The 27455-nt window shown below is 50.7% G+C and overlaps 13 protein-coding genes across 13 annotated transcripts; 5 read left to right on the top strand and 8 right to left on the bottom strand.

Moving 5' to 3' along the window:
* Positions 1-414: 414 nt before the first annotated feature.
* Positions 415-3501, top strand: M436DRAFT_49212 (alpha-glucosidase; the record flags this gene model as incomplete). The annotated part of the gene is made up of 8 exons (XM_013570698.1): positions 415-576; positions 630-1007; positions 1059-1371; positions 1433-1534; positions 1587-1823; positions 1876-1989; positions 2045-2574; positions 2632-3501. 8 exons carry the CDS (start codon positions 415-417, stop codon positions 3499-3501), a joined length of 2706 nt encoding a protein of 901 aa, XP_013426152.1.
* A 502-nt stretch (positions 3502-4003) lies between these two features.
* M436DRAFT_49881 (AP endonuclease) lies at positions 4004-5206 on the bottom strand (the record flags this gene model as incomplete). The annotated part of the gene is made up of 2 exons (XM_013570824.1): positions 4004-4321; positions 4364-5206. 2 exons carry the CDS (start codon positions 5204-5206, stop codon positions 4004-4006), a joined length of 1161 nt encoding a protein of 386 aa, XP_013426278.1.
* A 534-nt stretch (positions 5207-5740) lies between these two features.
* Positions 5741-6949, top strand: M436DRAFT_49652 (dimethyladenosine transferase; the record flags this gene model as incomplete). The annotated part of the gene is made up of 3 exons (XM_013570782.1): positions 5741-5935; positions 5987-6610; positions 6767-6949. The coding sequence occupies 3 exons, from the start codon at positions 5741-5743 to the stop codon at positions 6947-6949; spliced, it is 1002 nt and encodes a 333-aa protein (XP_013426236.1).
* A 264-nt stretch (positions 6950-7213) lies between these two features.
* M436DRAFT_49257 (uncharacterized protein) lies at positions 7214-7828 on the bottom strand (the record flags this gene model as incomplete). The annotated part of the gene is made up of 2 exons (XM_013570707.1): positions 7214-7660; positions 7721-7828. The coding sequence occupies 2 exons, from the start codon at positions 7826-7828 to the stop codon at positions 7214-7216; spliced, it is 555 nt and encodes a 184-aa protein (XP_013426161.1).
* Positions 7829-8076: 248 nt separating this feature from the next.
* M436DRAFT_49823 (imidazole glycerol phosphate synthase HisHF) lies at positions 8077-9810 on the top strand (the record flags this gene model as incomplete). The annotated part of the gene is made up of 2 exons (XM_013570815.1): positions 8077-8199; positions 8278-9810. 2 exons carry the CDS (start codon positions 8077-8079, stop codon positions 9808-9810), a joined length of 1656 nt encoding a protein of 551 aa, XP_013426269.1.
* A 472-nt stretch (positions 9811-10282) lies between these two features.
* Positions 10283-13944, bottom strand: M436DRAFT_49013 (uncharacterized protein; the record flags this gene model as incomplete). Its single annotated transcript, XM_013570649.1, has 2 exons — positions 10283-13584; positions 13722-13944. 2 exons carry the CDS (start codon positions 13942-13944, stop codon positions 10283-10285), a joined length of 3525 nt encoding a protein of 1174 aa, XP_013426103.1.
* A 1404-nt stretch (positions 13945-15348) lies between these two features.
* Positions 15349-17087, top strand: M436DRAFT_64902 (general substrate transporter; the record flags this gene model as incomplete). The annotated part of the gene is made up of 3 exons (XM_013570883.1): positions 15349-15456; positions 15518-16610; positions 16666-17087. The coding sequence occupies 3 exons, from the start codon at positions 15349-15351 to the stop codon at positions 17085-17087; spliced, it is 1623 nt and encodes a 540-aa protein (XP_013426337.1).
* Positions 17088-17426: 339 nt separating this feature from the next.
* M436DRAFT_49156 (uncharacterized protein) lies at positions 17427-18017 on the bottom strand (the record flags this gene model as incomplete). The annotated part of the gene is made up of 2 exons (XM_013570684.1): positions 17427-17918; positions 17973-18017. 2 exons carry the CDS (start codon positions 18015-18017, stop codon positions 17427-17429), a joined length of 537 nt encoding a protein of 178 aa, XP_013426138.1.
* A 999-nt stretch (positions 18018-19016) lies between these two features.
* Positions 19017-20324, bottom strand: M436DRAFT_49885 (uncharacterized protein; the record flags this gene model as incomplete). Its single annotated transcript, XM_013570826.1, has 2 exons — positions 19017-19923; positions 19978-20324. Coding segments are annotated over 2 exons (1254 nt in total), but the record flags the coding sequence as incomplete, so codon positions are not given.
* Positions 20325-20354: 30 nt separating this feature from the next.
* M436DRAFT_49489 (uncharacterized protein) lies at positions 20355-20534 on the bottom strand (the record flags this gene model as incomplete). The annotated part of the gene is made up of 1 exon (XM_013570749.1): positions 20355-20534. A coding segment is annotated over one exon (180 nt), but the record flags the coding sequence as incomplete, so codon positions are not given.
* Positions 20535-21954: 1420 nt separating this feature from the next.
* Positions 21955-22592, top strand: M436DRAFT_49918 (uncharacterized protein; the record flags this gene model as incomplete). Its single annotated transcript, XM_013570833.1, has 2 exons — positions 21955-22363; positions 22483-22592. The coding sequence occupies 2 exons, from the start codon at positions 21955-21957 to the stop codon at positions 22590-22592; spliced, it is 519 nt and encodes a 172-aa protein (XP_013426287.1).
* A 311-nt stretch (positions 22593-22903) lies between these two features.
* Positions 22904-24844, bottom strand: M436DRAFT_49538 (uncharacterized protein; the record flags this gene model as incomplete). Its single annotated transcript, XM_013570759.1, has 2 exons — positions 22904-24379; positions 24428-24844. 2 exons carry the CDS (start codon positions 24842-24844, stop codon positions 22904-22906), a joined length of 1893 nt encoding a protein of 630 aa, XP_013426213.1.
* Positions 24845-25796: 952 nt separating this feature from the next.
* Positions 25797-27347, bottom strand: M436DRAFT_64899 (Dor1-domain-containing protein; the record flags this gene model as incomplete). The annotated part of the gene is made up of 1 exon (XM_013570882.1): positions 25797-27347. The coding sequence occupies one exon, from the start codon at positions 27345-27347 to the stop codon at positions 25797-25799; it is 1551 nt and encodes a 516-aa protein (XP_013426336.1).
* Positions 27348-27455: the final 108 nt, after the last annotated feature.

Here is a 27455-nt window from a genome sequence, read left to right as displayed (position 1 = left end):
TGTCTTGCCGCGTGCATGTGCCAGGTCAGATGATGGAGCTCGAGGGTGATGTGCAATGTGCATCTTGACCCCTCTCTCCATTCCTACCGAGAACAGGTCCGAGAGAGTGAGCAATTGGATCAACAGGAGATGCCATCATGTGCTTCAAGTAAGGGATATGCAATAGAGCATCACATCTCCCCGCAGCAGTGTCCGATGTTGGCAAGTATGGTCGGGGGCAAGTGCATGCGGGACTCGGGGCCTCGGAGAGGCAGTCACGTAGGTAGCTACCTTCTTCGGGCAGCTTCACTTGATGACGATGGTAAATCACTTCCTATAAATGATTGTTGATGCCCGGTAAGCTTTGAGAGCAGGCAAGTTTGATCCGAGCTGTTCCTCACTCCCTTCCAAACATTCATCATCACCACCACCATCATGACTCTGCGTCGTACTGCGCAGTTGGTTCTGGCTGCTGTCAGTGTCACACAGATCTGCGCCAGCCCACATGGCCTCGTGCCTCGTCAGAACTCTTCGCCGATTGAGAGTTGTCCCGGATACAAGGCGTCAAATGTTCAACAGACCAGCCAAGGACTGACTGTGAGTGCTGCACTGCGTCCAAATCATTCCTGTCTTACTGACTGGTACCTCAGGCCGACCTCACTCTTAACGGTCCAGCCTGCAACACTTACGGTCAAGACATCGAGAATCTAAAGCTCGAGATCACTCACCAGACTGGAGATAGACTTCATGTTCAAATCTACGATGCCGACGAGAACGTCTACCAGGTCCCTGAATCAGTTCTTCCTCGCCCCAGCGCAGACGGAAATGTTTCTGCTTCAACTAAACTTGTCTTCGAAGTTGTCAATGATCCATTCTCATTTGCGGTTTCCCGCCGCAGTGGTGGAGCAACTCTGTTCAACACCACCGGAACAGAGCTTGTCTTCCAGTCTCAGTACTTGAGACTTCGTACTCAACTTCCCGAGAACCCTCACCTTTACGGACTCGGCGAACACTCTGACCCTTTCCAGGTACGCTCAACATTGGACTATCAGAGAATTCATCCACTGATATGGCTATAGCTGAACACCACAAACTACACTCGCACTCTCTGGTCTCGTGATGCTTACTCCATCCCTGCAGGCAGTAACCTATACGGAAACCACCCAGTGTACTTCGATCATCGCGGAGCTGATGGCACACATGGTGTTTTCTTCTTGAACAGCAACGGCATGGACATCAAGATCAACAACACCGCAGAGACTGGCCAATACCTTGAGTACAACACGATCGGTGGCATTGTTGACCTCTACTTCATGGCTGGACCTTCGCCCACAGAAGTCGCCAAACAGTACGCTCAAGTGGTCGGACTGCCGGCTCAAATGCCATACTGGGGTTAGACTTCCTATGATTCTCTCAATGGAGACTATCTTTGCTAACCATATCTTGGCGACAGGCCACGGCTTCCATCAATGCAGATACGGATACAGAGATGTCTATGAAGTCGCTGCTGTGGTTGCAAACTACAGTGCTGCTAGCATTCCTCTGGAAGTCATGTGTCAGTATCGGGTATAACGAAGTCTAAAGACGCTCACTGACACACGATTTAGGGACTGACATCGACTACATGGACTCCAGACACGTCTTCACCACTGATCCACAACGTTTCCCGCTGAACAAGATGCGAGAGTTGGTCTCTACTTTACACGAAAGACAGCAATCCTACATCGTCATGGTCGATCCTGCCGTGGCATACTACAACTACTCTGCGTTCAATAATGGTGTCGAGGCAGGCGCGTTCCTCAAGAGAGCCAACGGCTCAATCTATCAAGGTGTTGTATGGCCTGGTAAGCAGCGGAACCAAATTCTTGACCAGTTTGACACGACTGACAGCACTAGGTGTCACTGCGTTCCCTGATTGGTTCCAATCGAGCACTCAGGGTTACTGGACCAACGAGTTCACCACGTTCTTCAATGCTGATACTGGTGTCGACATCGATGCTTTGTGGATTGGTAAGCGTTTAGAGGCTCGTTGGACATTACAAGAACCATACTGACGGGAACCAAGACATGAATGAGGCCAGTAACTTCTGTCCTTGGCCATGCAGCGACCCATCTGGATACGCTGCTTCCAATGGCTATCCTCCTACCCCTCCAGAGGTCAGAGCAAATGCAGGCTATCCCATTGCTGGCTTCCCTGCCGACTTCCAGCCTGGCTCAGCTACACGTAAGGTCAAGCGTCAGTCAAACAGCACCGGCACCCACCTGGGTCTGCCAGGCAGAAACCTGATAGACCCACCATATACCATCAACAACGATGCCGGAAGCTTGTCAAACAAGACCATTGATACCGATCTCTATCATGCAAACGGTTTGGCCATGTATGACACTCACAACCTCTACGGCACCATGATGTCTTCCGCCAGCCGAGAAGCCATGCTTGCACGTAGACCTACAAGAAGACCAATGGTCATCACCCGCAGTACCTTTGCCGGAGCAGGAAGCCACGTCGGTCACTGGCTGGGAGACAACGTTTCTGGGTGGCGATGGTACAGAGTATCGATTGCGCAGATGCTCGAGTTTGCAGCCATCTTCCAGGTGAGTCTTCTCCCAGCACCTTTCTGACTGGTTCTTGGACTGACATGTTCTTGTTAGCTTCCTATGGTAGGCAGCGACGTCTGCGGTTATGCCGGTAACACTTGGCCCGAACTGTGTGCTCGATGGGCCACTCTTGGTGCCTTTTACCCCTTTTACCGTAATCATGCTGAGTCCGGTACCCTGAACCAAGAGTTCTATCGTTGGAATCTTACCACAGTTGCCGCTCAGAAGGCGATCGACACACGTTACAGACTGCTCGATTACCTCTACACAAACTTCCATGAACAGACTGTGAGCGGCAAGCCAGTGGTTCAGCCTCTGTTCTTCGTCTATCCTGAGGACTCCAACACGTTCCCTATCGAGAGCCAATTCTTCTGGGGTGACAGTATCCTGGTCAGTCCTGTCGTAGAAGACAACAGCACAAGCGTCACTTTCTACCTCCCCGATGACATCTTCTACGACTACTTCACCTACGAGCCCGTGCGTGGCACTGGCGACTGGGTTACTCGCGACAACGTCGACTTCACCGATATCACAGCCCACATCCGCGGCGGCAGCATTCTGCCTCTACGTGAAAACTCAGCCAACACAACCACCGAACTGCGCAAGCAAGACTTTGTCCTCATCATCGCACCCGATCTCGAGGGCAAGGCAGAAGGTACTCTGTACTTGGACGAGGGCGATGCCATCGAGCAGCCTCAAACCAGTCTCATCACCTTCAGCTATGTCAACGGCACTTTCACAATGGGCGGCAGCTTTGGCTACCCTACTGACGCCAATATTGTGAGTCTCACTGTATTGGGCCAAGGTAGCAGTGCCACGACCAGCAAGAGAGATTCTAGCATCGTGAGGAATATGGAGAAGAAGACGATCAGCAAGAAGCTCGGTGTGCCACTGACCAAGTCGTTTGTGACTACTCTGGCCTGAGGGATGAGACGAGAGAGATGGAAGCGACGGGAGAGAGATAGGAAGCTTTGCTTGATGATAGAAACGATATGATGAACACGGAAGGACGGTAGCATAAGATCATGCAAATAACGAAAAGCATGGCCTAAGCATCGAATCGAGTTGCAAGCCTTTTGACCACCATGATTTTACCTCGATTGAATCAGTAGTCCCTGACTGCGATCGTACTGAGGCGCTCCAACGGGTCGTGATAGCTTACCGTCCAGCCCATTTCCATGCTTATATTTACAGCCAATCAAGCACATGGAGGTACGGTGGTAGGAAGAGTATATTAATCCAACTTCTACTTACAGTAATGTTGATGTTGTTTCGTTTCTGCTCTGCGATGCCATTCAGGCCTTACTGCCGGGATGGGTTGCCAGTCATGTTGTGGTAGAGATACAACCGCCATCATGAATTCATCCATTCTGGAATCCATTGGCGGGGATCATTCCTTCGTCGTTTTTGAGTTTCGAGCTGTCGATCAATCCTCGTTATCCGAGGGAGGTGCACTCGATAATGAAGCATCACTCTGCTCATCATCAACCTCTTTCTTCGCCTTCTTGCCTTTCTTCGCCGGAGCAGCAGCGGCTTTGCCAAAGTTGAGCTTGGTCTGTTTAGCCTTTGCCTTGTCTTCCTTATCCTTGACCTTTGTGGTTTTCTTCTCCACTTGCTCGGCAATCCTATCTCGTTCCACCTTACCCATTTTCTGCAGCTTATCTTCTAACTGCTTGAACTCATCGCCCTCGACATCCATACCCACAAGGCTCTCCAGCAACTTGATTTCACGGGCCCAGATGGACTTGTCTTCCATGTCTTTGCCTTTGGCATCTTTTTGAAGGACTCCGTTCTCGTCGCGGACGTCGATGGGAGTCTCGAGGACCATGGGGAGGCCGATAACACGTGAGTCGTTCATGATGGCGTGGAAGCCGCGGAGACCTAGGAAGCCGGTGCCGATGTTTGCGTGGAGGTCTCTATGACTTGAGAAGGGTGCTTTGCTGTCGTTGAGATGCAGGGCGCGTAGGTAGTTCATACCCACTGTTTTGTCAAAGGCAGAGAAGGTTGACTCGACGGTCTCGGAGGTGCGTAGATCGTAGCCGCCCGCAAAGGCGTGGCAGGTGTCTAGACAGACGCCTACACGAGACTTGTCGTGGATTAGATTGATGACATCGCGCAAGTCTTCGAAGGTCGAGCCAATGACGTTTCCACCCGCAGCCATGTTTTCGAGCAACGTGATGACCTTTGAAGTTTCCTTGTGTGCGCGATTGAGGTTGCTAGCCAGGTGGGCAATGGCAGCATCACGATCACCACCCACGCTGTTTCCGGGATGGAAGTTGTAGAGTGAGATACCCAGCTTCTCACAACGCTTGAGGTCGTCAAGGAACGAGTCGTAGGCTTGTTTGGTACGCTCTGGATCGGTGTGTGCTAGATTGACCAGGTATGAGCCGTGTGGAACGACATGTGAATTTTGGTCAAAGTCATGTTTGTCGCAATGAGCATGGAAGTTGACAGAGTGAGTCTCGTCCAGTGGAGGATTGGCCCATTTCCGCTGAGACTTCAAGAATAGAGCAAAAGCGTTTGCGCCAATATGGACAGCGTTCTGGACAGCATTGGGAACACCTCCGGCGGCCGAGACGTGGGCACCGATGAAGAGCTTGTGGCCGACTGTGCGTGCTGCCAAGGGCATCTCCTCTGCTTCCTTCTCTTCTTTGGTCTTGCGCTTCCTCACGACCTTGGGCTTTGTGGCTTCTGGTTCCTCGGTGTCTTCAACAGGCTTCTTAGACTTTGTGGCTTTCTTGGGCGGCGGAGAGATGGGCTGATCGACTTTGACAGCTTTGCTTTGACGAGCTCTCTTGACAGGAGTAACGATTTCTTCTGGCTCGTCTTCCTGCTTGAGCTTGCGTTTGGTTCCTCTGGTGCCGCTGGAAGCAGTTTTGGTGATAGCGGGTCCAGCAGTGTCCGGGGCGACGGATGATATGGCGGACGAGTCTTCGGTGACTGCAGGCTTAGCTCTCGATGGACGAGGCATGTTGTTGGAGTATAGTCAAGTAGAGTTGGGATGTCGAGGTGATGCCAAGTTCAGTAGGTACGGATACGCACACATGGTAGTCGAGACCCTGACGACGGGGCTTATCGATAAGCTTTTGATCGCGGCTTCCAAAAATTCACTCCTCCGGCCGCCTCTCCGCAACTGTCCTATACCAGAACACATCGAGTCAATATGCCCAAATCTGCGAGAAAGAACAACGGCGGCGGCGTGTCCAAGAGCGATCCCTACTCGGGCGCTGCCTCGCGCAAAAAGGGCCACTCGGCCAACAACGTATTCAAGTTCAACACGGATCTCGGTCAGCACATTCTCAAGAACCCTGGTGTCGCCCAGGCTATCGTCGACAAGGCCGACCTGAAGCAGTCCGACGTATGTTTAACATCATATAGCCGCTATACATCACCTCTAACAAGCACTCAGATTGTCCTCGAAGTCGGCCCCGGAACTGGTAATTTGACAACCAAGATCCTGGAAAAGGCCAAAAAAGTCATCGCCTGCGAAGCCGATCCCCGAATGGCTGCCGAGATCACAAAGCGTTTCCAAGGCACCCCTGCCCAAAAGAGACTCGAGATCATCCTCGGAGATGTGCTCAAGCACCCACAACTGCCCTACTTTGACGTCTGCATTTCGAACACGCCCTACCAGATTTCTTCGCCCTTGACCTTCAGACTGCTTGCTCTGAGTCCCGCCCCTCGCTCTTGCGTACTCATGTTCCAGCGTGAATTCGCCATGCGTCTGTTCGCCCAACCTGGAACAAAACTATACTCGAGACTGTCCGTCAATGCCCAGATGTGGGCCAAGATCAGCCATGTCATGAAGGTCGGCAAGAACAACTTCAACCCTCCTCCTCAAGTCGAGAGTGATGTCGTCAAGATTGTGCCAAAGGTCCCGCGTCCGCAAATCAGTTACGACGAGTGGGATGGTCTGTTGCGCATCTGCTTTGTCCGCAAGAACCGTACGCTGCGCAGTGGCTTCTTGGGCACCACCAGTGTCATGGAGATGCTCGAGTCAAACTACCGCACCTACTGCGCTCAGAACAACATTGTGCTCGACGATGGCCCGCTCGACCCCGCAGATGCTGCCATGGACACCGATATGGCTGCAGATGATCAGGACGATGACATGGAAGTTATCATGGATGTTGATGACGAGGACGACATTCCCGACTTTTTCAAGGAGGAGGCAGACAAGAAGGCCAAGAAGCTGGCAGGCAACCCCAACCGCAAGAAGAAGGGCAAAGTGTCTGAGCTGGTCCGCCAGAAGGTGACCAAGGTGCTGGTCGAGACGACTGAACTCTGCGAGAAGCGTGCCAGAATGTGTGACGAGGGAGACTTTTTGAAGTTGCTGTACGCCTTCAACCAGGAGGGCATCCACTTCAGTTGATGGAGGAAGACACAAAAAGCATCTGGGGAGGATAGCATGGCGCATCGGGAGTTTGGCTGGGGAGATTTGATATTTGGTTTTATAGCAAAAGATACCCGACAAGACGAGACAAGACAATTTTACAAATATCTTGCAATTCACTACCAAGCACTGATTTCCCTTCTCTGAACCTGTTTCAGACCATGATTCCACGCGATCTTGAACCCACAAAACGCCACGCTGAACAAATGCAAACGGTACCACAAAACTGATCTAGACGAAGACTTAGAGCAAGTCAAAGTCATCCAGCTTGTCACGGTATCTGTGAATCGTCCTCTTGATCTTGGACGAATCGACCCACGTCACAAAGTCCTCCATATTCCTCGTGACCAAAAACGCGGGATCCGTCACCACCTCGGTGCCCACTCTGACCTGACCACCCTCGATAAACGTAGTGGCAGCCTTGAGGTCAGGCGCCATTTGCAGTCTGGTCAAGATGACATTGAGGCGTCTGCGTGCGAATGCGGAAACGGTGACTTTGTTTTCGACGGCGGAGAGTTTGCTGCGTTCGCTGAGGATGGCCATGTCGTAGAGTTTGTCCAGCAGCTTCTTTTCGGTGGCTAGGCGGTAGGGGTTTTCGGGAGCGAGGAGGGTGAGACGGTGGGCTAGTTGGCGGAGTTGGCCGCAGAGGCGGTTGTAGGAGGTGTAGTCTTCGGGTTTTTGGATCATGTACTGTGTTGCATGTCAGAAGTGTTTTCTAGGATGCAAGAGGAAGAGAGCAGAAGAACGTACGCGGCGGACTACATCATTCTGGCGGATGGAGCCTTGTTTCGAGTCGGCCTTGAAGAAGTCGACTTTGCGCAGGAGCTTGTGCTCATGGTGTTTGAGTTGTCTGACCATGATGGACGATGTGATATGCGGTATGCGAATGCGATTCGAATGCGCCTCTGCGTCTGCAAAGATTCAGATGCTTGTCTTGGTAGGGCTGAGATGATTTCTGCCATGCTTCGAGATGCGGGCCGAGGGCGGTCATCGGATCGGGCCGCGTCACCTCCGAGTCACCAAACGAGTCATCGCTCGCTGCCCGCCATGTCTTTTTTGTTTCGCACTCATAGCTCTCTTGTTTCTTGATAGACATATACAGCACAATGCCGACAGTTCACCTTTTGGACTACGTTGCTGGCAACATCCGATCACTGGTCAATGCCATTGAGAAGGTCGGCTACACTGTCGAATGGATCAAGTCACCTGAAGACGTGCCAAACGCAGAGGTACCCATCACCCCCACCAAACCCAACCTCTCCAAAAGTCAACCCTGATAGAGACAAAACTGACAGATTACCACCTAGAAACTCATCCTGCCCGGTGTAGGCCACTTCGGCCACTGCCTCACCCAATTCAACAACTCTGGCTATGTCGAGCCCATCAAGAAACACATTGCCGCCGGGAAACCCTTCATGGGCGTCTGTGTCGGTCTACAAGCTCTCTTCGAAGGCTCAGAGGAAAACTCCGATGTCCCTGGCTTAGCTGTCATCCCTGGTCGTCTCCAGCGCTTCGACGACAGCGACAAGAGTGTTCCTCACATTGGCTGGAACTCTGCCAACACCGCTTCTGAACATGGCCTCGCTGCAAACCAGAGTCTGTATGGCATGCGTCCAGACAGCAAATACTACTACGTCCACTCCTATGCCGCCATGTACAAACCCGGTGTCCTCGAAAAGGCTGGCTGGCAAGTCGCAACCGCCCGCTACGGCACCCAAGAATTCGTCGGCGCAGTCGCAAAAGACAATGTCCTCGTCACCCAATTCCACCCCGAAAAGTCCGGAGCAGCAGGCCTTCGCGTGCTAAAGGCCTTCCTCAACGGCGACCGCCTGACAACTCTCCCTTCCACACCTTCAGCGCAAACCACAAAAGAAGGCCTCACCCGTCGCATAATCGCCTGCCTCGACGTCCGCACAAACGACCAAGGCGACCTCGTAGTAACGAAAGGCGACCAATACGACGTACGCGAAAAGGCCGATGGCGCCCCCGTCCGAAATCTCGGCAAGCCAGTTTCAATGGCAGAAAAATACTACCACCAAGGCGCTGACGAAGTCACCTTCCTCAACATCACCTCTTTCCGCGAAACACCGCTCAAAGACCAGCCTATGCTCGAGATCCTCCGTCAAGCTTCATCAACGGTATTCGTACCACTGACCATCGGCGGCGGCATCCGCGACACCAAAGACCCTGAAACAAACACCGTAGTCCCAGCCCTGGAAGTCGCATCACTGTACTTCAAATCCGGCGCCGACAAAGTCAGCATCGGCTCCGACGCCGTGACAGCAGCAGAAGAATACTACGCCAACAACTCCACTCTCAGCGGCAACACCGCAATCGAGACAATTTCAAAAGCCTACGGTGTGCAAGCCGTTGTGGTATCAGTCGACCCCCGTAGAATCTACGTAGACTCACCTGAAGATACCACCCACGCTACACTCAAAACACCCTATGCAGGTCCCAATGGAGAGCAATACTGCTGGTACGTATGCACCATCCACGGCGGTCGCACAACATCCGACTTGGACGTCATCCAACTCTGCAAAGCCGTGCAGGCAATGGGCGCCGGAGAAATCCTGCTCAACTGTATCGACAAGGATGGCACAAACTCTGGTTTCGATCTTGAGCTCATTCGCAGTGTGAAAGACGCAATCAAGATTCCCGTTATCGCGAGTAGTGGTGCTGGTAACCCAGGACACTTTACACAAGTCTTTGACGAGACGACGGTGGATGCGGCTCTGGGTGCTGGCATGTTCCACCGTGGCGAGTACACGGTTAGACAGGTCAAGGAGGTCTTGGAAAAGGAAGGGTTGTTGGTTAGGAGGTTTGAGGACGACATTTGAGGTCGGAAGCTTCTCTTACAATATACACTTTCACAAATTTAGAGAGGCCCATTGGGGTGATGAATATACTTGCATGGAAAGTTTTGACCAAGTCAGCTCTGTCATCGTTCTATCTGATGTTACCGTTCAGGTCATCCTACAGAACCTCGCGTCCCAAGTGAGGAAGCATGCTTGATCAGAATCTTATTGCTTTACGAGAGAGAGTCAAGTGGAGCTTTCTCTTTTCCATTCCAGCTACTGTTAATTTGTAGTGGATAGGTGATGGAAAGTACACATCAAAAGTCTGTGTCATTTTCATCGGCCGATCGTCTCCTGATTCCTCGCTTTCTTATCACACTGTATCTTACACCCTGAAAATCATCATTCCAATCTCCTCTTTCCCGCTCTGCTTATGCAATAACTTGGCTTCTTATCCAAGTAGCCAGATATGTCAAATTCGAAACACGAAAGGTCTTCACTGAGCTCCGAATCATCAGCGCTTGCAAACCTTCTTGTGCTTCTTCCATGCAGCCCTTTGACAAGCATGGTTGCAGTACTTGACTTTCTCACAGCGAGAGCAAGCCTTGAGACCGGGCTTGTCGCTGCCACAGTTGTCACAGGCGTCACCGCTAGGTGTCTTGGTCTTCCGCTCTAGATCAACAGCGGCCATAACAGCATCAATTTCTGAGATCATCTTTGCGTCGGTCATGGCCTCAACGTATGGGACGGCGGAGATGAAGGGAAGAGCAATGCGAGTGGCAAGACCAGCGACAGATTTGAAAGCGCTAGGCATGCTTGCTGCGTTCTGTCCGACTCCACAGTCGCAAAGAAAGGCCGTGTCGGGCTTGGTCTTGTAGTTGCATTCCGAAGAATGCTCCCATGAGCGGCAACGTTCGGCGATGGCGGGTATAAGACGCTGCCAAAGCTCGATATCTTCTGTGCTAGCATCGATGACGAGGCAATTTGGAGTCATGCTGCTAGTGACTATACGCCTGATAGACTCTGCTGTTACAGGTACGAAGAAGCCGTCCAAGAAGATTGAACCTGTGTCCCGATCATGGCGAAGAGCATTAGGGATGATCTGGAACTTGGACACTCCGTCGTGTCTCCACACGAACATGTTTATTCTTTCGTTAGGAGCGTCTGCATTACATCCAGCACAGCCAGCGAACATCTGACCAATCATCTCTTTGAGCTGGAGCATACGCGGTCTGGACACACGACCTGGATTTGCTTTAATCTGGTCTAGCTCACCTTTGCTCAGCGCCGTCCAACGCAACGCCCTCAAAGCTTCAGGAGTCGACGCAGAGATCTTTACTGGAGGCTGGAGCTCAGGGTCGACACGTCCCATACCCCAAGCTAGAGAGCTGGTATCTTGGCCGACGATAGGGAATGGGTTGAGACTGAAGCCACCAGGTTCGAGGGCATTAGATGCAGGAGCCTTGATCTCGATCCAGGAAGACTTACGGGCGACCTTAATCTTGCAAGCAGAACCATCGACGGGATAAGGGAAGACGAACTCGCTTATGTCCTTCTGTCCACCGATCGAGACAGCGAGAACGCTCGGCGAGATCTGCAAACTCTCTACCACGCCACCACTCTTCAAAGCATGATCCTGATCAGAGTCAGGTGCGAAGTTGTTCGTAACTGCAATAGACTGTACAGTACTATCGCGCTTGAGAGCTACCGTGGCAGAAATTGTGTCTGTCGACTCAGTGAATCTCGCTGGCTCAGTATGTGAGACAGACTCAGGCTTTGTACAGGGTGCTTGCGTCAGGATTCTGACGTTCTTGCTGTCGAGGGTAGCGCCGAAAATTGTCATGCGGACCCCCAGAAGCGGAATGTAGCCGCGATCGACTACCGAAGTGTTGATGTTAAGCTCAACATGAAGATCCTGCCGACGTCCGAGTAGTAATCCTCGAGTAGGGATTCTGCAGGTAACGATCATGTCGGAAGTACCTGACCATCCAGAAGCATCTTGTACAACTTTCGATGAATCGACAGCGTCTGACTCGAATCGACCAAAGAAGACGTCGATAGCATGGAAACAGTTGTCGAAACCGTGGCCACGAACACTGAGATGCACTCCTGGAGTGCCCAACTGACGAGCTGTGAAAACAGCAAAGTTGCTTCTGGGAACAATCAGGGCAATATGAACAATTCCAGACAGTGACTGTTGTCCAAGAACTCCAGGCTCGCCCGCATCACGAGGTTCACCATAGTACGTTCTGCGATCTCTTGGATTACCTTCAAGCATGGGCGAGTGATAGAGTCCGTATAGATGGAGATGCATGTAGAGTTCTTGCAAACTGTTCGAACCAATAATGAGAGAACGGTCGTTCTCGATCATCTGAACGAGAGCATCCACGCATTTGTTCCAGTCCGTGGATACGTTGCGTTTCGCTGAGGCGATGAGAGTGACGAGCGAAAGGCGAGAGTAAAACCCGATATCACCAGTCAGAGGACAAGTCAGTTTTCGCCTTGTGACTTGCCTTACGGTTTTTATGTTCTCTGCTTCACGAAACATGGCGAGGTAAGTATGCATGAAGAAGGAAGCGAGCTCTTCCGGATCCATTCTGATGCGGTGTGACGATGTGTGCCTGTCAGACGCTGTGCTATCAGCTTGAGCAGCACGTTTCCACGGGATGCGCATGCGATGCTGGTGTTGAGGGCTTGTGTCAGAACGAGCACACATAGTGGCCAGCTGCTCGGTGTGCGTCGAATCTGTCATAGTTCTTAAAAGGTGTCCAACAGGGGCGACACTGAGGATTAGGGACAACACTGTGACGTCCGAATGCAGCAGAGTCTCTAAGATCTTTTCTGGCTGCTCTGAGCTTTGCACGAGACTGTCTGTGTAGATGACAGACCCAGATTTATCGGACAAGAGAGGCACAATGGCAGATAGAAGGTTCAAGAGGCCCACATGATCCATAACGTTCGAAGTGTCAATCACATCGTATTGAGTGACCAGGTATGAGGGTAGGTCGAGAGGAACTGAACCCCACGGCTTTGTGTAGAAGTATGTGGATGGAGGCACGGTGGCGGAGCCTTGGATTGCTTGCAGAGCATGTGAGAAGTTAACAGCATCTCCACAATGATGCATGATGTTGACCGATGTCGATGCGACGCCAGAGATAAACTCGTGACACCATCCACCAAATTGGGACTTCGCTAGACGTGCGAAAGAACTCAAGGTTGCCTCAGTTGTCTGATGGGAATCAAGCGCCTCAGCCAAATGGAACCCAACAAGGGGATCGCTACCGTAGTGCACGTTGAAAGCGCCGGATGACGAGACAAAGATGAGCGGATTGGCTCTGCCGCCGTTCTCTTGAACAAGTGCAGAGAGGTCTTGATCATTGCCTGCTACGACGCCGGTTTTCCAATACTCATGGTAAGCGTCGGTGACCAAAGGAATTGCAAGATCTCCATGAGCTCCAGCGGAGCGTGAACCATTCAACATGATGTCCTCTGCGGTGACATACCTATCGTACATGGACTTGATAGTATTTCTGATTCTATCGTCCTCTTGCTTGGTTCTTGTCTGAGCGTACAAGGACCAGATGCGACGCACTTCAGATAAACCAGCCTCTGTAGAAAACCTAAGCGATGATCCAAAAGACGAGTCATTCCATGTGATCAAACTCTCAGACGCTGCAAGAAGCTTCTGACAATGCTGCTGGACGAAGAGGAGGTCGGTACTGGTAACGTAGAAGTGGTAGTAGATTCTCCACAGACGTTCAATCTCGTCGGGAGAGGGACTGCGAGGGATGGCTGTGAGAAGGAACACATTGCGGGCTACGGAAGGTGTCAGTGACTTTTAAATCCAGTTGGTCTCGACGCCAAGGTACTACGACTTGACTGCCATCTTGGGAGCAGTAGTGTCTCCGGACAGCTGAAAGTCATTTTCGGGAGAAGGGGAAAGATATGGTTACCTAGAACAGCAGGGTCTAAGTCGCACGCGGTGAAATTGAGTTTACATCCGATGTTTCTTTGGGACCAGAGGGTGAATAGAATGTTTCGAACATCGCCGCAGCCAATCGCGAGTATCTCGACAGGCTCTTTGCCCGGACGGACATCACGCAGCAAGTTGGCAGCTGGCGTATTACCGATGGGGTAGGAAAAAAACCTGGGGTTGATATGCGTCGGTGTAAGCATCTTGCCGAGCGCGTGAGGTGTAGGAAGGAACGACGGATCTGTGATGGTTTATCTGAAATTCATGATGTTGCAAGTGAAAGCCAAGTCCGTTTGTCGTCTCAAACAAACAAACAAACAAGACATATACGGAAAGTGATGGAACACTGGATGATCTTCGAGCATTCTCTGTGAAGAACTGCCTGTCGCAACTCAGAGAGTTCTCAGGAAAAGCCACGTCTTTGTGGAAGGCTCACGAGCCAAGTTGTCCATTGAGACGGTCCTGCTGAACCAAGGTTACAACACATGTAAATGAGCTTACGATGGACGGGCCAACTGCTAGACCATTGACAAGAGTCTGATTGTATCCTGTCACAAAGATTGAAGCTGCCTTACGATCATATAGTCTTTCTTCATAAGGGTTCATTGTGGTCCGCGTACTTGCCTAGCTTCCTGGTAGAACTGTAGCAACACAGCGACAGTCGATTCATCATGCGGCGTCCTTTTCACACAGTTGACTGCATGCCTACGAACTCTTCTTGCAGATGCTTAGGATCGGAAGTGAAGAGAAGTTGGTTGCACATTGGCTAGCACAGCCAGAAGTCTGCCCGCGATTTTGCCTGAACCTCGGCAGTCTTCGCATTGAACTTCCAGTCAGAGTCTTATAGCGACCAGTACCTTTTATTGTTCATTTGCAACAAGACATTGTGATCATTTCATGGTCATTTCTTTGTGACACCAGCGAACTATTCACACTTTCTCCGCTCTACAATGAGCTCTTTGCGGGACGCTGCTGCCAGACAACTTACCAAGCATTTTCTGCAGGATCGCACGCGAAGCCATCGCGTCTCAGTCCCGCGAGCCTGGTAAGCATGCTGTGTCACCGTCGCCAAGAGCTGTACTCGCAGGATCAGTCCCATGACCTTGTTCCGCACCATCCACATCAAGCAGACTCGGCTGTTTTCTCCGCGTGGATATCATGTCGAGTTGTGATCGAGCGAAATCATCCGTGGTGTTTCGACTCCGAAAAGCGCGATGGCAAACTCTCTCATCTATGAGAGCAACGTTCTTGTATTGTCATCTATGAGAGCAACGTTCTTGTATTGACCCTTGAACAGGAACTGGCGAAGAGACCGTCATACGCCATGTCAAGGTGGTATACCATGATACAACGGCTTTCTCAGCGGATCACCTTTGTGGGGTGAGTGTCACTTTATCCCGCGCAACGCAGTTTAGGCAGAATTGCGACGAGGTATGCAGGTCGACTTGTCGACGATTCCCTCGGATCGTTTCCGAGAAGTGGTCGGGGTCGCATGAGTATGGTCAAGTATAAGAAAGGTTCCTTCCGACCGTGCGAACAGCAGCATGCCTTGATTCGCATCTGCCATACGTTCAGCTCTTCGTGATCTCATCTCATATTCTCACAACATGTTGCTTGCACCTAAGGAGAGGTACTTCGGCCTCAAGGGTGGATGGCTGGTATTCTGGATTACCGTTGCTTGTGCAACAGATATGACTCTCTTTGGTTACGACCAGGTAAACAATGGCTGATGTTGCGTGGCACTAACTTGAGTAGCTAACCACTTTACTGTCCTAGGGAGTCTTCTCTGGAGTTGTTGTCAGCGAGAACTTTCTCCAACTGCACGACCTTGAAGGCCCTTCTCGGACCAAGGTTTTATCCACTGTCGCTGCCATATATGATGTGGGCTGCTTCATTGGTGCAATTGTGGCCTTCACCATTGGCGAAAGACTGGGACGCAAGAAGACCATCATAATCGGCACTGCGATTATGTCTGTTGGGGTGATTCTGAAGACTAGCTCGTTCAGCCTACCACAGATGTTCGTTGGACGTATCATACTCGGAATTGGCAACGGCATCAACACTGCGACAGCGCCAATCTGGCAAACCGAGACAGCTCCTGCAGAGCTCAGAGGAAAGCTCGTTATTCTGGAAATGATGACCAACGTCGGAGGCTTCATGATAGTCAACTGGATCAATTATGGTCTGTCTTTCGTGCCGGGCTCGATCCAATGGAGACTTCCTTTGGCCCTACAGTTTGTCTTCATCTTTGTTCTGTTTGTCACTGTTCCCTGGCTGCCCGAGTCACCTCGCTGGCTCATCGCTCATGGTCAAGAAAAAGAGGCTATTCAGATTCTAGCCGATCTCGACGACAAGCCTATCGACCATGCTTATGTCATAGCACAGTACCAAGAGATCACGTACGGTGTTCAGTACGAAAAGGACCATGCGATCAAGTGGAGTGATCTACTTCGCGGCCGTACCCAAGATGGCACCAAAAGTGTTCGTCGTCTACTTCTTGGAGCCGGCACCCAGTTCATGCAACAGTTTGGAGGCATTAACATCATGTCTTACTACACACCGACGATCATGATAACGTACGTTGGACTGAGCAACTCTATGGCTCGCTTGCTGTCCGCCTGCAATGCGGTATCATACTTCGTATTTGCGGGCGTTGCGGTTCTTTTCGTCGAACGTTTGGGCCGCAGATCATTGATGATGATATCCACCTTTCTGCAGCTCATCGCCTTCCTCTGCATTTCTATTCTTCTCAAATATGCTATCGCTAACGGTAGTACTGAATGTGCTAAGGCGGCCATTTTCTTTTTCTTCTTCTACAACATCGCGTTTGCCGTGGGTATGCTCGGCGTACCTTGGCTCTACCCAGCCGGTAAGTCATGCGTCAACGTCTCTTGCTGGCTTAGAAGCTGACCTCGTCCTTGCAGAGATTAACAGTTTGCCAATGCGTACCAAAGGTGCCGCAGTAGCGACAGCCACCAACTGGATTACAAACTTCGTCATTGTCGAGATCACCCCAATAGGATTTCAGAACCTGGGATGGCGCTTCTGGCCAATCTGGGTTGGAACCAATGCTCTTTTCTTGCCTGTCATCTACCTTTGCTATCCAGAGACCAGTTCCAGAACTCTTGAAGACTTAGACGCATACTTCAGATCTGACCCCAGTTTGTTTGTGTTCAGAGACAAAGACGCAATTTCTAGTACGAGACCTTTGAAGTATATCGAAAGGGAGAACGAAGAGGTGCACAGAGTAGAGGAGCAAGATGTTGTGGCTGGGAAGCGAAGCAGCAAAGTCAACCCCTTGGAGGATGTCGAGACTCAGCATCACGAGGTTGGGAAAGTGCAGTGAGATATGGATTTGGACGGGAACGGAACGAGACACCAGTGAGCTCTGTCAACGCCATGTAAACCTTTGTGGTCTGACTCAAAGCACACTCCTCCTCTGGTGCTGAGGTTTGCCATACCGCTCTCCTTTATATGATTGCATAGAGCGATAGATGAGGTATGGGCAATCTGGAATATGGCTCAGAGCAGAATCGTGTCCAAAGAGTGCTGAGGAGATGAAGCATTCAACGAACAATGCCCTCCTCTGCGATGCTGTTGCGTGTCACATCTGCACTTGCAAAAATTTCATCGCATGAGGATTGCATCTTGATTCCAGAGTCCTCAGAACGGAGCAACCAAATCACTACCCAATGACCACTTGACCCAACTTCTTCCTGACCGCACTCCCACCCTTCTTACTCTCATCAGGTGGCTTGGTCCTGAACACCCCATCTTTCCCCACTAACCCTTGCGTCTCTTTAACGTCAAACGTAATCATTTTAACTCTAATAAGCTCCGCATTGATCGTATCGAGATGCACACGCACACTCTCCACCCTGCCAGCTTTGACTTGCACAATCAGACCAGAGTCTTCGGAGAGTGACTTCTCGTCCAAGATAGCGAACAGATTAGATTCAATCATGGAATCAGATGACGTCCTTGCAGCGAGTATCTCGGCGACCTCTGCTGGCGATCTGGACAGAAAAGGTGATGTAAAAGGATGCACTGGTGGCGCTGTTACGATGGGGTGTGTAGTCATCTCAAGGTCCTCTAGGGATGAGATGAGCTTCAGACTAGGTTGACAGTCCATTTTGCTGCTGTTTTCGTATGTTTGCTCCAGGAAGCTACTGATTCTCTGGTGTTGTTGACGTGAGTACTGTGTGCCGATGGCTTAGGGTACGAAGTTTACCTTGAGTGAGATCTCTGCTGTGCAACATAATGCAGAGAGACCCATGAACGATATTGTTGATATCGGCGTTGAGAAGTTGAGAGAGGAAGCAACAGATTCAACATGATCGTTCATCGGTGTAACCATGTCTACGTACGTCAAGAAATGTGAGAAGCAATAGATCCGAAACAATGATATTATCTTCTTCTAACTATGCAATCACTGGAAACCCAAACCAAAATCCATGTCACCAAACTGCAAACCATCCATATCCAAATCCTGCATCGTCATATCCGTCACCATCATCCCTGCCTGTTCTCCGGCAGTCGTAAAAGCATCTTGCATCACACACTGTTCTTTGTTCCCCCAAGTAGTTGCAAGCAAGTCATCAGGACTCGATGTAGTTGTCGAGTTGATGAATTCCGAAAGCTCTGCGTCTATGCTCATGTTTGTAAAGTCCATTGTATCTGACGAGTGGCCGGAAAGCGGTGCATCGTATGAGGCGGCTTGCTCGGTAAGTACAGCCATGGCGGCATTCAACTCAGCGAGTTGCTCTTGAGCCTCTTCTGGTGTTATGGAAGACAGACCGTGCTTCTCGGCTAGTTCTGCATTGTGTTGTCGTGCGAGATCGCCCGCGCTGAGTTGGTGAGGCGCTTGGTAGCCTGCTTCTGCCAAGATAGCATCAATCTCTTGGTCTGAAAGATTGTTTGAGCTGATTCCTTGGGGCGTGTCGAGTTGCAAAGGCGTCGAGCCATGGCTCTGATAAGTCACCGGTGTAGCAGAGTTGGAGCCTTGTTGTGGCGATGGCTGCGACAGCGATGATCTGCCAGAAGCGGAAATGGTGCCAACGTTGTGTCCCGTACCCAGGCCCTCAATCAATGTCGCTCGTTCATGAGGAATCATCGCATCAGAGAGCTCTGCATACCCTCCTATCGTTGGTAGACCAGCTGGCAAGTAGTCAAGCGACATACCGCGTGCTACTTGTACGCTGAAGGGCACTCTGATACCCAGATCTGTGTATAACTCGAGATCTTCGGGGATATTCTTGCCTACGCCTGATACCTCGGTTGGAATATAGTCTAGCGCGTGGGCTCTCTTGAACAAGTCAAGCCATTCGGGGCTGTCAGCTGCAGTGTTGTCCCAGGCATCATCGGAGTCGTACAAGATGCGTCGTGCCTGTTTCTGAAGCATTTCATCGGTCAAGATGACGCCTTTATCCGTCTGCTCTTTTGCAAATTTTCCAAGCCGTACGGTCAATATTTCCCAGCATGTGGTCGGGGCGCCTCCAGCATCGAGATGTGTCTGGAGTGTCATGCACTTCATGGGGGATGTGGCAGAATACGGGTTGACTGAGGTTCCCTCGAGTCCGATTAGGTAGGGCGGCATGGCGCTGTTGACAAGAGCGGCGATCGCTGGATCGAAGCCTCGACAGCCTTTCCAGTCACTCATCTTAGCCCCGTCTTTGAAATGTGCTGCCAAATGATCATTGCGCTCCGACCATACGCTGAATCTCTTAGTGCAAAAACCACATCTGCTGTTGACATTTGTTAGAGTTGTCTTCCAGTCTTCCATATGAGGCAGAAGTTTCATTTCGTGCACAAGTCGGAGATGTTGTCGCAAATGATCCTTGCGATAGAACGTTCTTCCCGCGAATCCCTTGTCAAGGCATTGGCGGTGGTTGTGAGACTCGATGTGATCTTTTGTTGGCTCTGGTGCATGGCAGTAAGAGCAGACAGTACGGCCTGTGGCGGGGTCCAAAGTCTCGGGCCCTAGCGGACAGCATATATACTTCTCCAAAGACAGGTGCAGTGTCTTTTCATGCCTTTGCCAATCGTACTTTGTCGTAAAGTCATCTGTGCAGAATGTGCATTGGAAGATTCTGTCTTTCTTGACATTCTTGTCGTTCGATGGCTTCTTCAAAACAGGACCAGGCATCTTTCGACGACGTCGTCGTTCTTTTCTGCCGTTGAGACTGCTTCCAAACGAGTGGAATGATCCTGATCCCCACGATTCGCGCGAGCCTGACCATGCCGCAGATGATGCAGCTGAGTTGGACGTAGACTTTTCTTGGGACGTTACGGAGCCTGCCCTGTTGTGAGAGAACGACGAGTCGTCCTGACTCGACTCAAGACCTTGCCAACCAAAGGTCGATGTGGAGCTTGGTTCCTCTGCATAATCAGGCAAATCTCGGCGGCCCAAAGCGTCGGCGATAGCATTGAAGGGAGCAGGTTCGTTCTGGGGGGGCGAGTGCTTCCATCGCTCCAGAGGGTTCATGTCAGACCACTTGTTGATCTCAATCTCTCTGGCGCCAGGAATACCAATAGCAGCTGTCGGCGGTTGCGAAGTAGTGGTCGAGTGTGGTAAACCGTCCATGGTAGCTTTGCTCTTGACACCGACCTTGCCTCTGCGTCGAGCGTTGGCAAGCCATGTGTTGATCTGTGCAAGTCGTAATCCAGTCGTGCGACCCAACTGTTCTTTCTCCTCCTCAGTGGGGTAGGGGTTCGCTTGATGTTCATCCAGCCAGTTTCTCAAGACCTTGACAGCAGTTTTTGAGAAGCGACTGTTGGACTTCTTGTCTGGCATTGATTTGAGTGATCGGACGCCAGTCAACTTGCCTTGTTCTTGGCAAGAATCCTCTCCTATAGGATGCAGTGTGTCGATGAGACCCTTCAACGGCTCCTGCTCAGGAGTTCCATCTGCATTGTGAGCATGAGGCTTGACAAAGCTACACGGTCTGAAGAGAGTGTCCTTGGAGCAAACTGTCAGCAAGTTCGTGGATGATGAAGCACATGACACTACTCACACAAGCAGTACATGTGACCTTTCCATAACTCAGGAAGCAGTTGAGCTTGTTCTCGTAACAATAAGTACATTGGTGATCAGGTTGGATGAATCGAGGAATCCATTTGGAGAAGTTGCTGTATGCCGCTGCCTCAGCTTCCTCGCTGCCGAAGTCGGGGAGATTTGTGTTGCTGTAGAGATCGCTGAGCCTGGTGTTAGATGGGATGTGTGTAGATGGGCAGCTTGTCAATGAGCTAACCTCTCTGCATTTTGAGAAAGATGACTCGAATCAGCGATGACACTGCTGGTTTGCATGCTACCGCCATCCGAGACGGCGTTCTGGAAGTCGAAGAATTCGCCAAGCTCGGCTTCTTCTTGCAAAGCCGACATTGACATGTTGCGAAGGGCGTACAGTGAGAAAAGGAAAGTGTCACAGGATGTCAAGAATCATGAAAGAGGAAAGTATAGGGCGTACGGCCAGACAGAGAATAGCAAAACAAGGAGGATGTCAGACCATTGACTTTTGCTTACCGTTGAGTACCTAGATGCCTGTGACTCTTTTTGAGGGCGCGCCCTTGGATTGACAAGTCAGCCCTGTCAAGGCTGAGGCTTCGAGCGATTGGTCGCTAATTTCACGGGCCGGTCGTGGCTTGGTATGGCCATATATCAAAGCCAATCCTTCGTGTCCTGAGTAACATCCGATCTACAGTGGCCAAGGATAAAAAGACAGACGCACATATCTAAATACAGTTGCACGTATATCTTGAATGTCTGTTGGTTATCAATCTGGCATCTCAGTAGGTCGAGAATGTAGAAGTTCAAAGCCAGTCTCGTCGCAATCCGACGACCAAGCATTTTGTCCACAAGGCTCCTTCGCGCCGAGTTACCGCTTTCGTCTTGAACTCCGACAGTGCGCGCACGCGAAACAAGACACCATCGCGAACTTTGGAAGCGTTCAGAATCACAATCATCGCAAAACTTGATCAGGGACAGAATCTTTGGTACGGTACACGACCCTAGTGGGCAGACCCAGAACTCAGTGACTGTAGCTGACATTTTGACCTAGCAGAGCTGTGATAACCAGAGTCTCGCTGTCACTGATCAATACACTGGCGTTGCATCAGAGTCAGCTCGTCTTTCCACCATTCATCAGATCATGTCCAAGATAATGCTTTCGACTTTGTGTAATACGGTTGTTCGACGACCAAAATCAGTCGAGCCTATGCAATCACCGCGCCTGTTTTCTTCCTGCCGTATTAATTATCTGCCAACTGCAGTGGAATATGCCAGAATCAAGGCAGATCCGGAAAAATATGAACAGTATCTCCTCAGAGAAGCGACCCGGCAACGCAATAGATATTGGCAGAATCCAGAGTTTCGCAGAAGGACTAAAGAGAAGAGTCGGCTGCGAAAGGTCGGATATCGAAACACACGGGAGCCATACGCTAGGAGGACGGTTCTTTATAACTGGGTGTTTCGCTACACCTGGTTTCGCGATCTCCCTTGGAAATCACATCGACCTCTCCTGTATAATCAAGGGATAAAACATACGTGTTCAAGCTGTGGAATGTCACGCAACAACGGCTCGAAGTTATGGTGGACCGATCCAGGAACATTCACCTGTCACACTTGTTCGTGAGGCAAAGGTACAAATGAGACAGGTCAAAAGCCATCAGATGACTTTTGATCTGTCGTTTGTATCTTTATCATCTTTGTACAAGAGATATGCTGACTATGCCTTTACTACTAGGTTATACCAAAGCGAGCTGGGACGAGGTAATGCCTGAAGGCTATGGCGACTGCAGGACGATAGCGGATGTAATTGCCCGAAGAGCACAACTCGGTGGATCACCCCCGTGAACCGAGAGGAAAGGGTCGTTGAGAGGCTATCGGCAACATGCTGGCTGTCACGTATACTGGGCACTTCAACTTCGATAGGGCAGTCATAAGGCATGGCACTCCATAGTACGACATCTCGAGCACCAAAGGACACGAAAGTGTGATGAAATATATTCATTGAACAACTCGAAAAAGAGAAGGGTATCCGCTATAGAAGGTCCAAGAATGGAGAAAAGATACGCCAAACCAACCCCAATACCTTCCACATAAGAACGTTCTATGCTGGCATCGCTATGCAATAAGACAAAAGAAAATAATGTCACAGCCCAGCTCTATGCATCAGAGAGCAGACGAATGCCCCTTCTTTGCCGCCATTTGCGAGTCTGGCGCCATGTCCAGAGACGTCTGCAGAGCTCGTACATAACAAATACAATAGCGACGTTGATGCAGATCAACATGACCAGCTTGATGGGTCCGATGTCAGCAGTGTTCAGTTGTGGCACAGAGCTAGTCAGAACAGCACTCCAGCCCATATCAATTTCCCTTGACACGCCTAGCATCACACCGTTCTTGTCGACCGCCTTGATGCGAATGTATCGTAGCAGCTCAGCGTCCTCGATATCAATGACACTCTCGAAGCCGGTTTTGTCGATATGAAGGACATTCTTCCAAGCATTCTCTGGGGCAGGGAATTTGCGGGTATGCTGGAGAACGTAACCTCCGACCTCAGTGGCTCCATTCCAGCTCACGTAGACTTGACCATTTGCGGACAAAACTGCGGTGGGCGGATCAACAGGGCGACCAGTCCAGGGGAACTTGAAAGAGCGATAAGATTGAACTTGACCGCTTCCCCATGAGTAGTTGGTTGCGAAGTGGTTGTCACACAGCAGGTTGCCATCCGCACTGTACTCAGAGAAAAGGGCGTTGTATCCATAGCCGACGAACACTTTGGAGTCTTTCTTATCATCAGCGGACGGTATCACCTGTAACGACCCTTGACTGGTCGATAAAGGACCCTGAGGATGGTCGTACGATCTGACGACCTTTGCCGAGTACCTATCGTCCTGGTCTTGAGCAGCATCGCGTTTAGCAAGATCAGGCTGGAATGATGGCAGATGTGCAGAAGGATATGTCACTTCGAGGAGAAGTCCACGAGACGAGTCAAGAGTGTGCTCAACATCTTCTGCGCTGTTGTCAAAGAGTGTGATAAGCTGTTTCGTAAGACCATCAACCTCTTTACTGCTCCCGTGGAGTGCGATATCCTCGTGGAAGAGTTCAGGAAACTCTGTCTTTGCATGGAAACGAGCGTCGTGCTGCCAGGCAAAGTTTGTGGCAAAGCCGTTGTCAAGGTCCTTGAACATGTTGCGCTTGCCTCCTAAGATCCAAATGATGTCGCCAGAAGTGCCGTTGATATAGGTTATGGTGTGAGTGTAGCGGGCAGAGACCAGATAGTTGTCAAATTCATCTTTCTGCACAGAGTTGATGTGATACCAGTCAAAAGGCTCATTCCGTATGCCTGCACCTCCTATTGCCTTGAAAGTCTCACCGATAGAGTAGTGATCCGACGCACGCCATTGGAATAGCAACTCGTTAGTCTCGATGTCGATCTCCTGGAACAGACTGTCCCAGATGTAGTGCGGGTCTTCCTCCCACTCTTCAAAGTTGCGGAGCTCGCTCAAGTCGCGCTGGTAGATATCATAGACGGTGAGTAGCGCTGTGCCCTGAGGCGTGATAACGAGTTCATGGAGGTCGGCTGCCAGACCGTTGAGAGCTGAGATTTTGTGTACTTCTTGGTAACCAGAATTGAGCTAGTGTCATCAGCGGTTGGTCAATACTAGGTGTCAAACAGCGCATACCATGTAGAAGTCTCCAGCGCCATGGCCTCGAACCTTGTCGTCACCTTGCCAATACGTCAAAAACTGTTCGCCTTTGTACTCCTGCACCTTGAAGTCGTACGCTTGCCCTTCCGTACTCTTTGCCCAGATTAGTTCGCCGTGACTGTCCACAATCATAGGTCCTGGTGCTGAAATGGAGAACCCTCGAGGTGTAAAGAATGTATATCGATCGTCGTGGCACTCGGGTGAATCGACCATATGTCTGAACTCTGGTGAGATGAGATCGGTGGTTTGGTAAGACCGATATGGATAGTAACCATAGTTCAACTCCCACGCCTCTCCATCATCAGGGTCAAAAATCGCTTCCGTTGCCACATCGAATGCCAGTGTGCAGGTGTGAACGATACTGGCAAGGAACAGAGCATTTGATCCTTTCATCGCGAATTGTGGGGTAGTTGAGGCAATCCGACTTGCTGTATGATGGTTCAAGCGAGCATATATTAATGTGGTTGGTGTGTTGTGGTTGTAGACCAGGAATAAGACAATTGATCCTAGATAGGAGTATTGATGAAAGAGGCGAGTTGGCGCAAAGAATCAAATTTTGAAAGAAATACAATTAAAAACAACAATGGAAGGCAGGCACTGAGAATAACAAGCAGTTCGGATAGGCGAGTTAGGTCTTGGGTGACGAGTTATGGAGCAAGACAACTTGGCCACACACCTACATGACCGCGTCACCTCCTCCTGCATCCCGTGTATTTGAGACGGACTTGCCATGATATCGATACCACAGATGCAGTCGACCACGGCCGCGCGGCAGACAAACGACGGACATGCGCATCCCGACTTCACTGACCCACCTTTCCCCTGGTTTACATGTATAAGATGATTGTCATCTCCAGACGATGAAACATGTGCTACAAAACTTCGTAGGCTTATGAATATCGATTTTGTGTCGCGTGCACTGTACAAACGCGCAATTTGCTGATCAATCATGATATCCTTGATCGTTGTACTCGGCACTTGGGTTGAGGTCGGGGGAAAAAAATGAAGAATATCAAGTATGACGCGGATCGCGGCTCCCCTGCAAGCCACTCCCGCAACCACCAGCCACTTCTTGAATCTTCATCGACATCGACCTCGCCGCCAAGTTGGAGGACTCAGGCTCGCTCAACAGCCAAGGCATCACATGCTTGATCCTTTGCCTATCTGTTCTTGGTATAATCCGGACATCCGCACCGATAGAGACGATCGTTGTACGTCCACTGATTCACGGGATATGAATTCTCATGAGTCTCAAACGGATCGGCAAAGACGGCAAAGCTCGATCAAACACCATGCAAGACTGGGGAGGTGGGCAAGCGAGCGCCCTTCTGTCATCTGTCATTCTCTACCCGGTAACGGCGGAAGGCCTGCGAGAGTCAAGACTGGCACTCGTCTTCCGCCCAGATCCAACTCCGCTCGCCAGGATTTCTAGTCTACTAGCTTGCACTCTGTGCTTTTTCATGACTTGTACCCATTCATGTTGATCCTCGTCTATGTGCACGGCCTCACCATCTTCGTCTTCCTCATCCAGCTCGCCTTCGAGGAGGGCCAGCATTAACCCAAAGTCTGCACCCAGTCTGCCTAAAGAGCTTGCGCAATATAGCACTTGAGTGAGCAAGCTGTCCCTTGACGACCTTTCCGAGATATTCGGCATGTAGACGCGTAAGGTCTCAGACAACATGTCGACCAGGTGTGGTGCAAAAGTCGCGAGTGCTGATGGGGCTTTGTCGTCGTCGGCGTCGAAATACGATGTTGTCGCATCTTCCGGAATACTCGTAGTTTGTGTCGGTGTGCCGGCAGGGGATGTGAAGTCTGACCCAGCCATTCCCGGAATCGGTAACGCTGAGGGAAATATGCTCTTGTACATTGAGATGATGGCGAAGCTCTGCTCACGGAAAACCTCAACGTATCTCTTCAAGTAGCGTTCGGTTTGCGCTCCTCCCACCCAGGCTTCTTGGTTGGCACTGTTTTCTGACCGGCGACTCGTCTCTTGATCCGCAAGGTCTTTCAATGGATCCAATGCTTCAAGCGTCCGCCGTAATGTGCCCAGCCTACACACCAAGAAAAGTGCACCCAATGAACCTTCCCCTGTCGCAGCGCCTAAGGTTCTGCCTCTTGCTTGACCATGAACGCTGCTGTACGTATCATCAGCAAGTTCAGGAGCGACACGTCGAAGCCAGCCGATCATGCGCATCGCTCCAGCAAGCTTGAGGGCAGGGTTCTGTAGACCATTGATAAGAACAGTGACGAGGTTCTGGATTTCATCATCAGCTTGTCGTGATATATCTCCTACTAGATCTGAATCCGGATACAATGTCCTCAGACGTTTGACATGTGCATGCAAGTCAAGAGCAGAAGCATAGCCAGAGGCAGCTGCGCCTCCAGTGCCTTGTGTGACGGCAGCTGACGAGGAGCTAATAGCAGTGGACAACAATGTCGGTAGTTCCATGACATCGCTGACCCTATCCACATTTCTGCTCAGCAACATGGCTCTTTTCCTCCTGTCGAGTACGGCGTTCTCGGTGTTTCTGTCATATTTGGTCGCAAAACTTGTGGCGGCCGACTCCAAGACTGGCAATGCATCTTCTAACTCTTTCGACTGTGTGTATAGTGAGGGTAGCAGGGTAGAGAGGTTCGAGAGGTGGTCGGTCGCAGTAACGACAGAGCGATGCGAGCGCTTGGAAAGTGCCTGCAAGGAGCGCAGACTCGATTGGGTTGCGGCATTGAGGTATGAAGGCTCGGTGGTAGTTAGAGATTGTAGCGAGAGAGTTGGCAATCGAGCTAGATAGGCATTTGTTGTAGAATCTGTGAGTAGAGGTATCGAGTCGGAGGTTGTGGACGCTGGCGTTGGCTGATCGAAGTATGGCGCCAAAAGTTCATATAGCGAGTCAGCCATAACAGGGCTATCTCCAGTCGCGTGTGACGGGATCTATCAGGTGTTTATGAGGCTGGCTAGGGTTATTGCATCGAGCTTGAAGACATGGAATTGCTTCAATGTTTACTG

This window comes from Aureobasidium namibiae (genome assembly GCF_000721765.1).
Source record: "Aureobasidium namibiae CBS 147.97 unplaced genomic scaffold scaffold_11, whole genome shotgun sequence".
Classification (NCBI taxonomy): Eukaryota; Fungi; Ascomycota; class Dothideomycetes; order Dothideales; family Saccotheciaceae; genus Aureobasidium; species Aureobasidium namibiae.
This window is presented reverse-complemented; position numbering and strand designations above follow the sequence as displayed.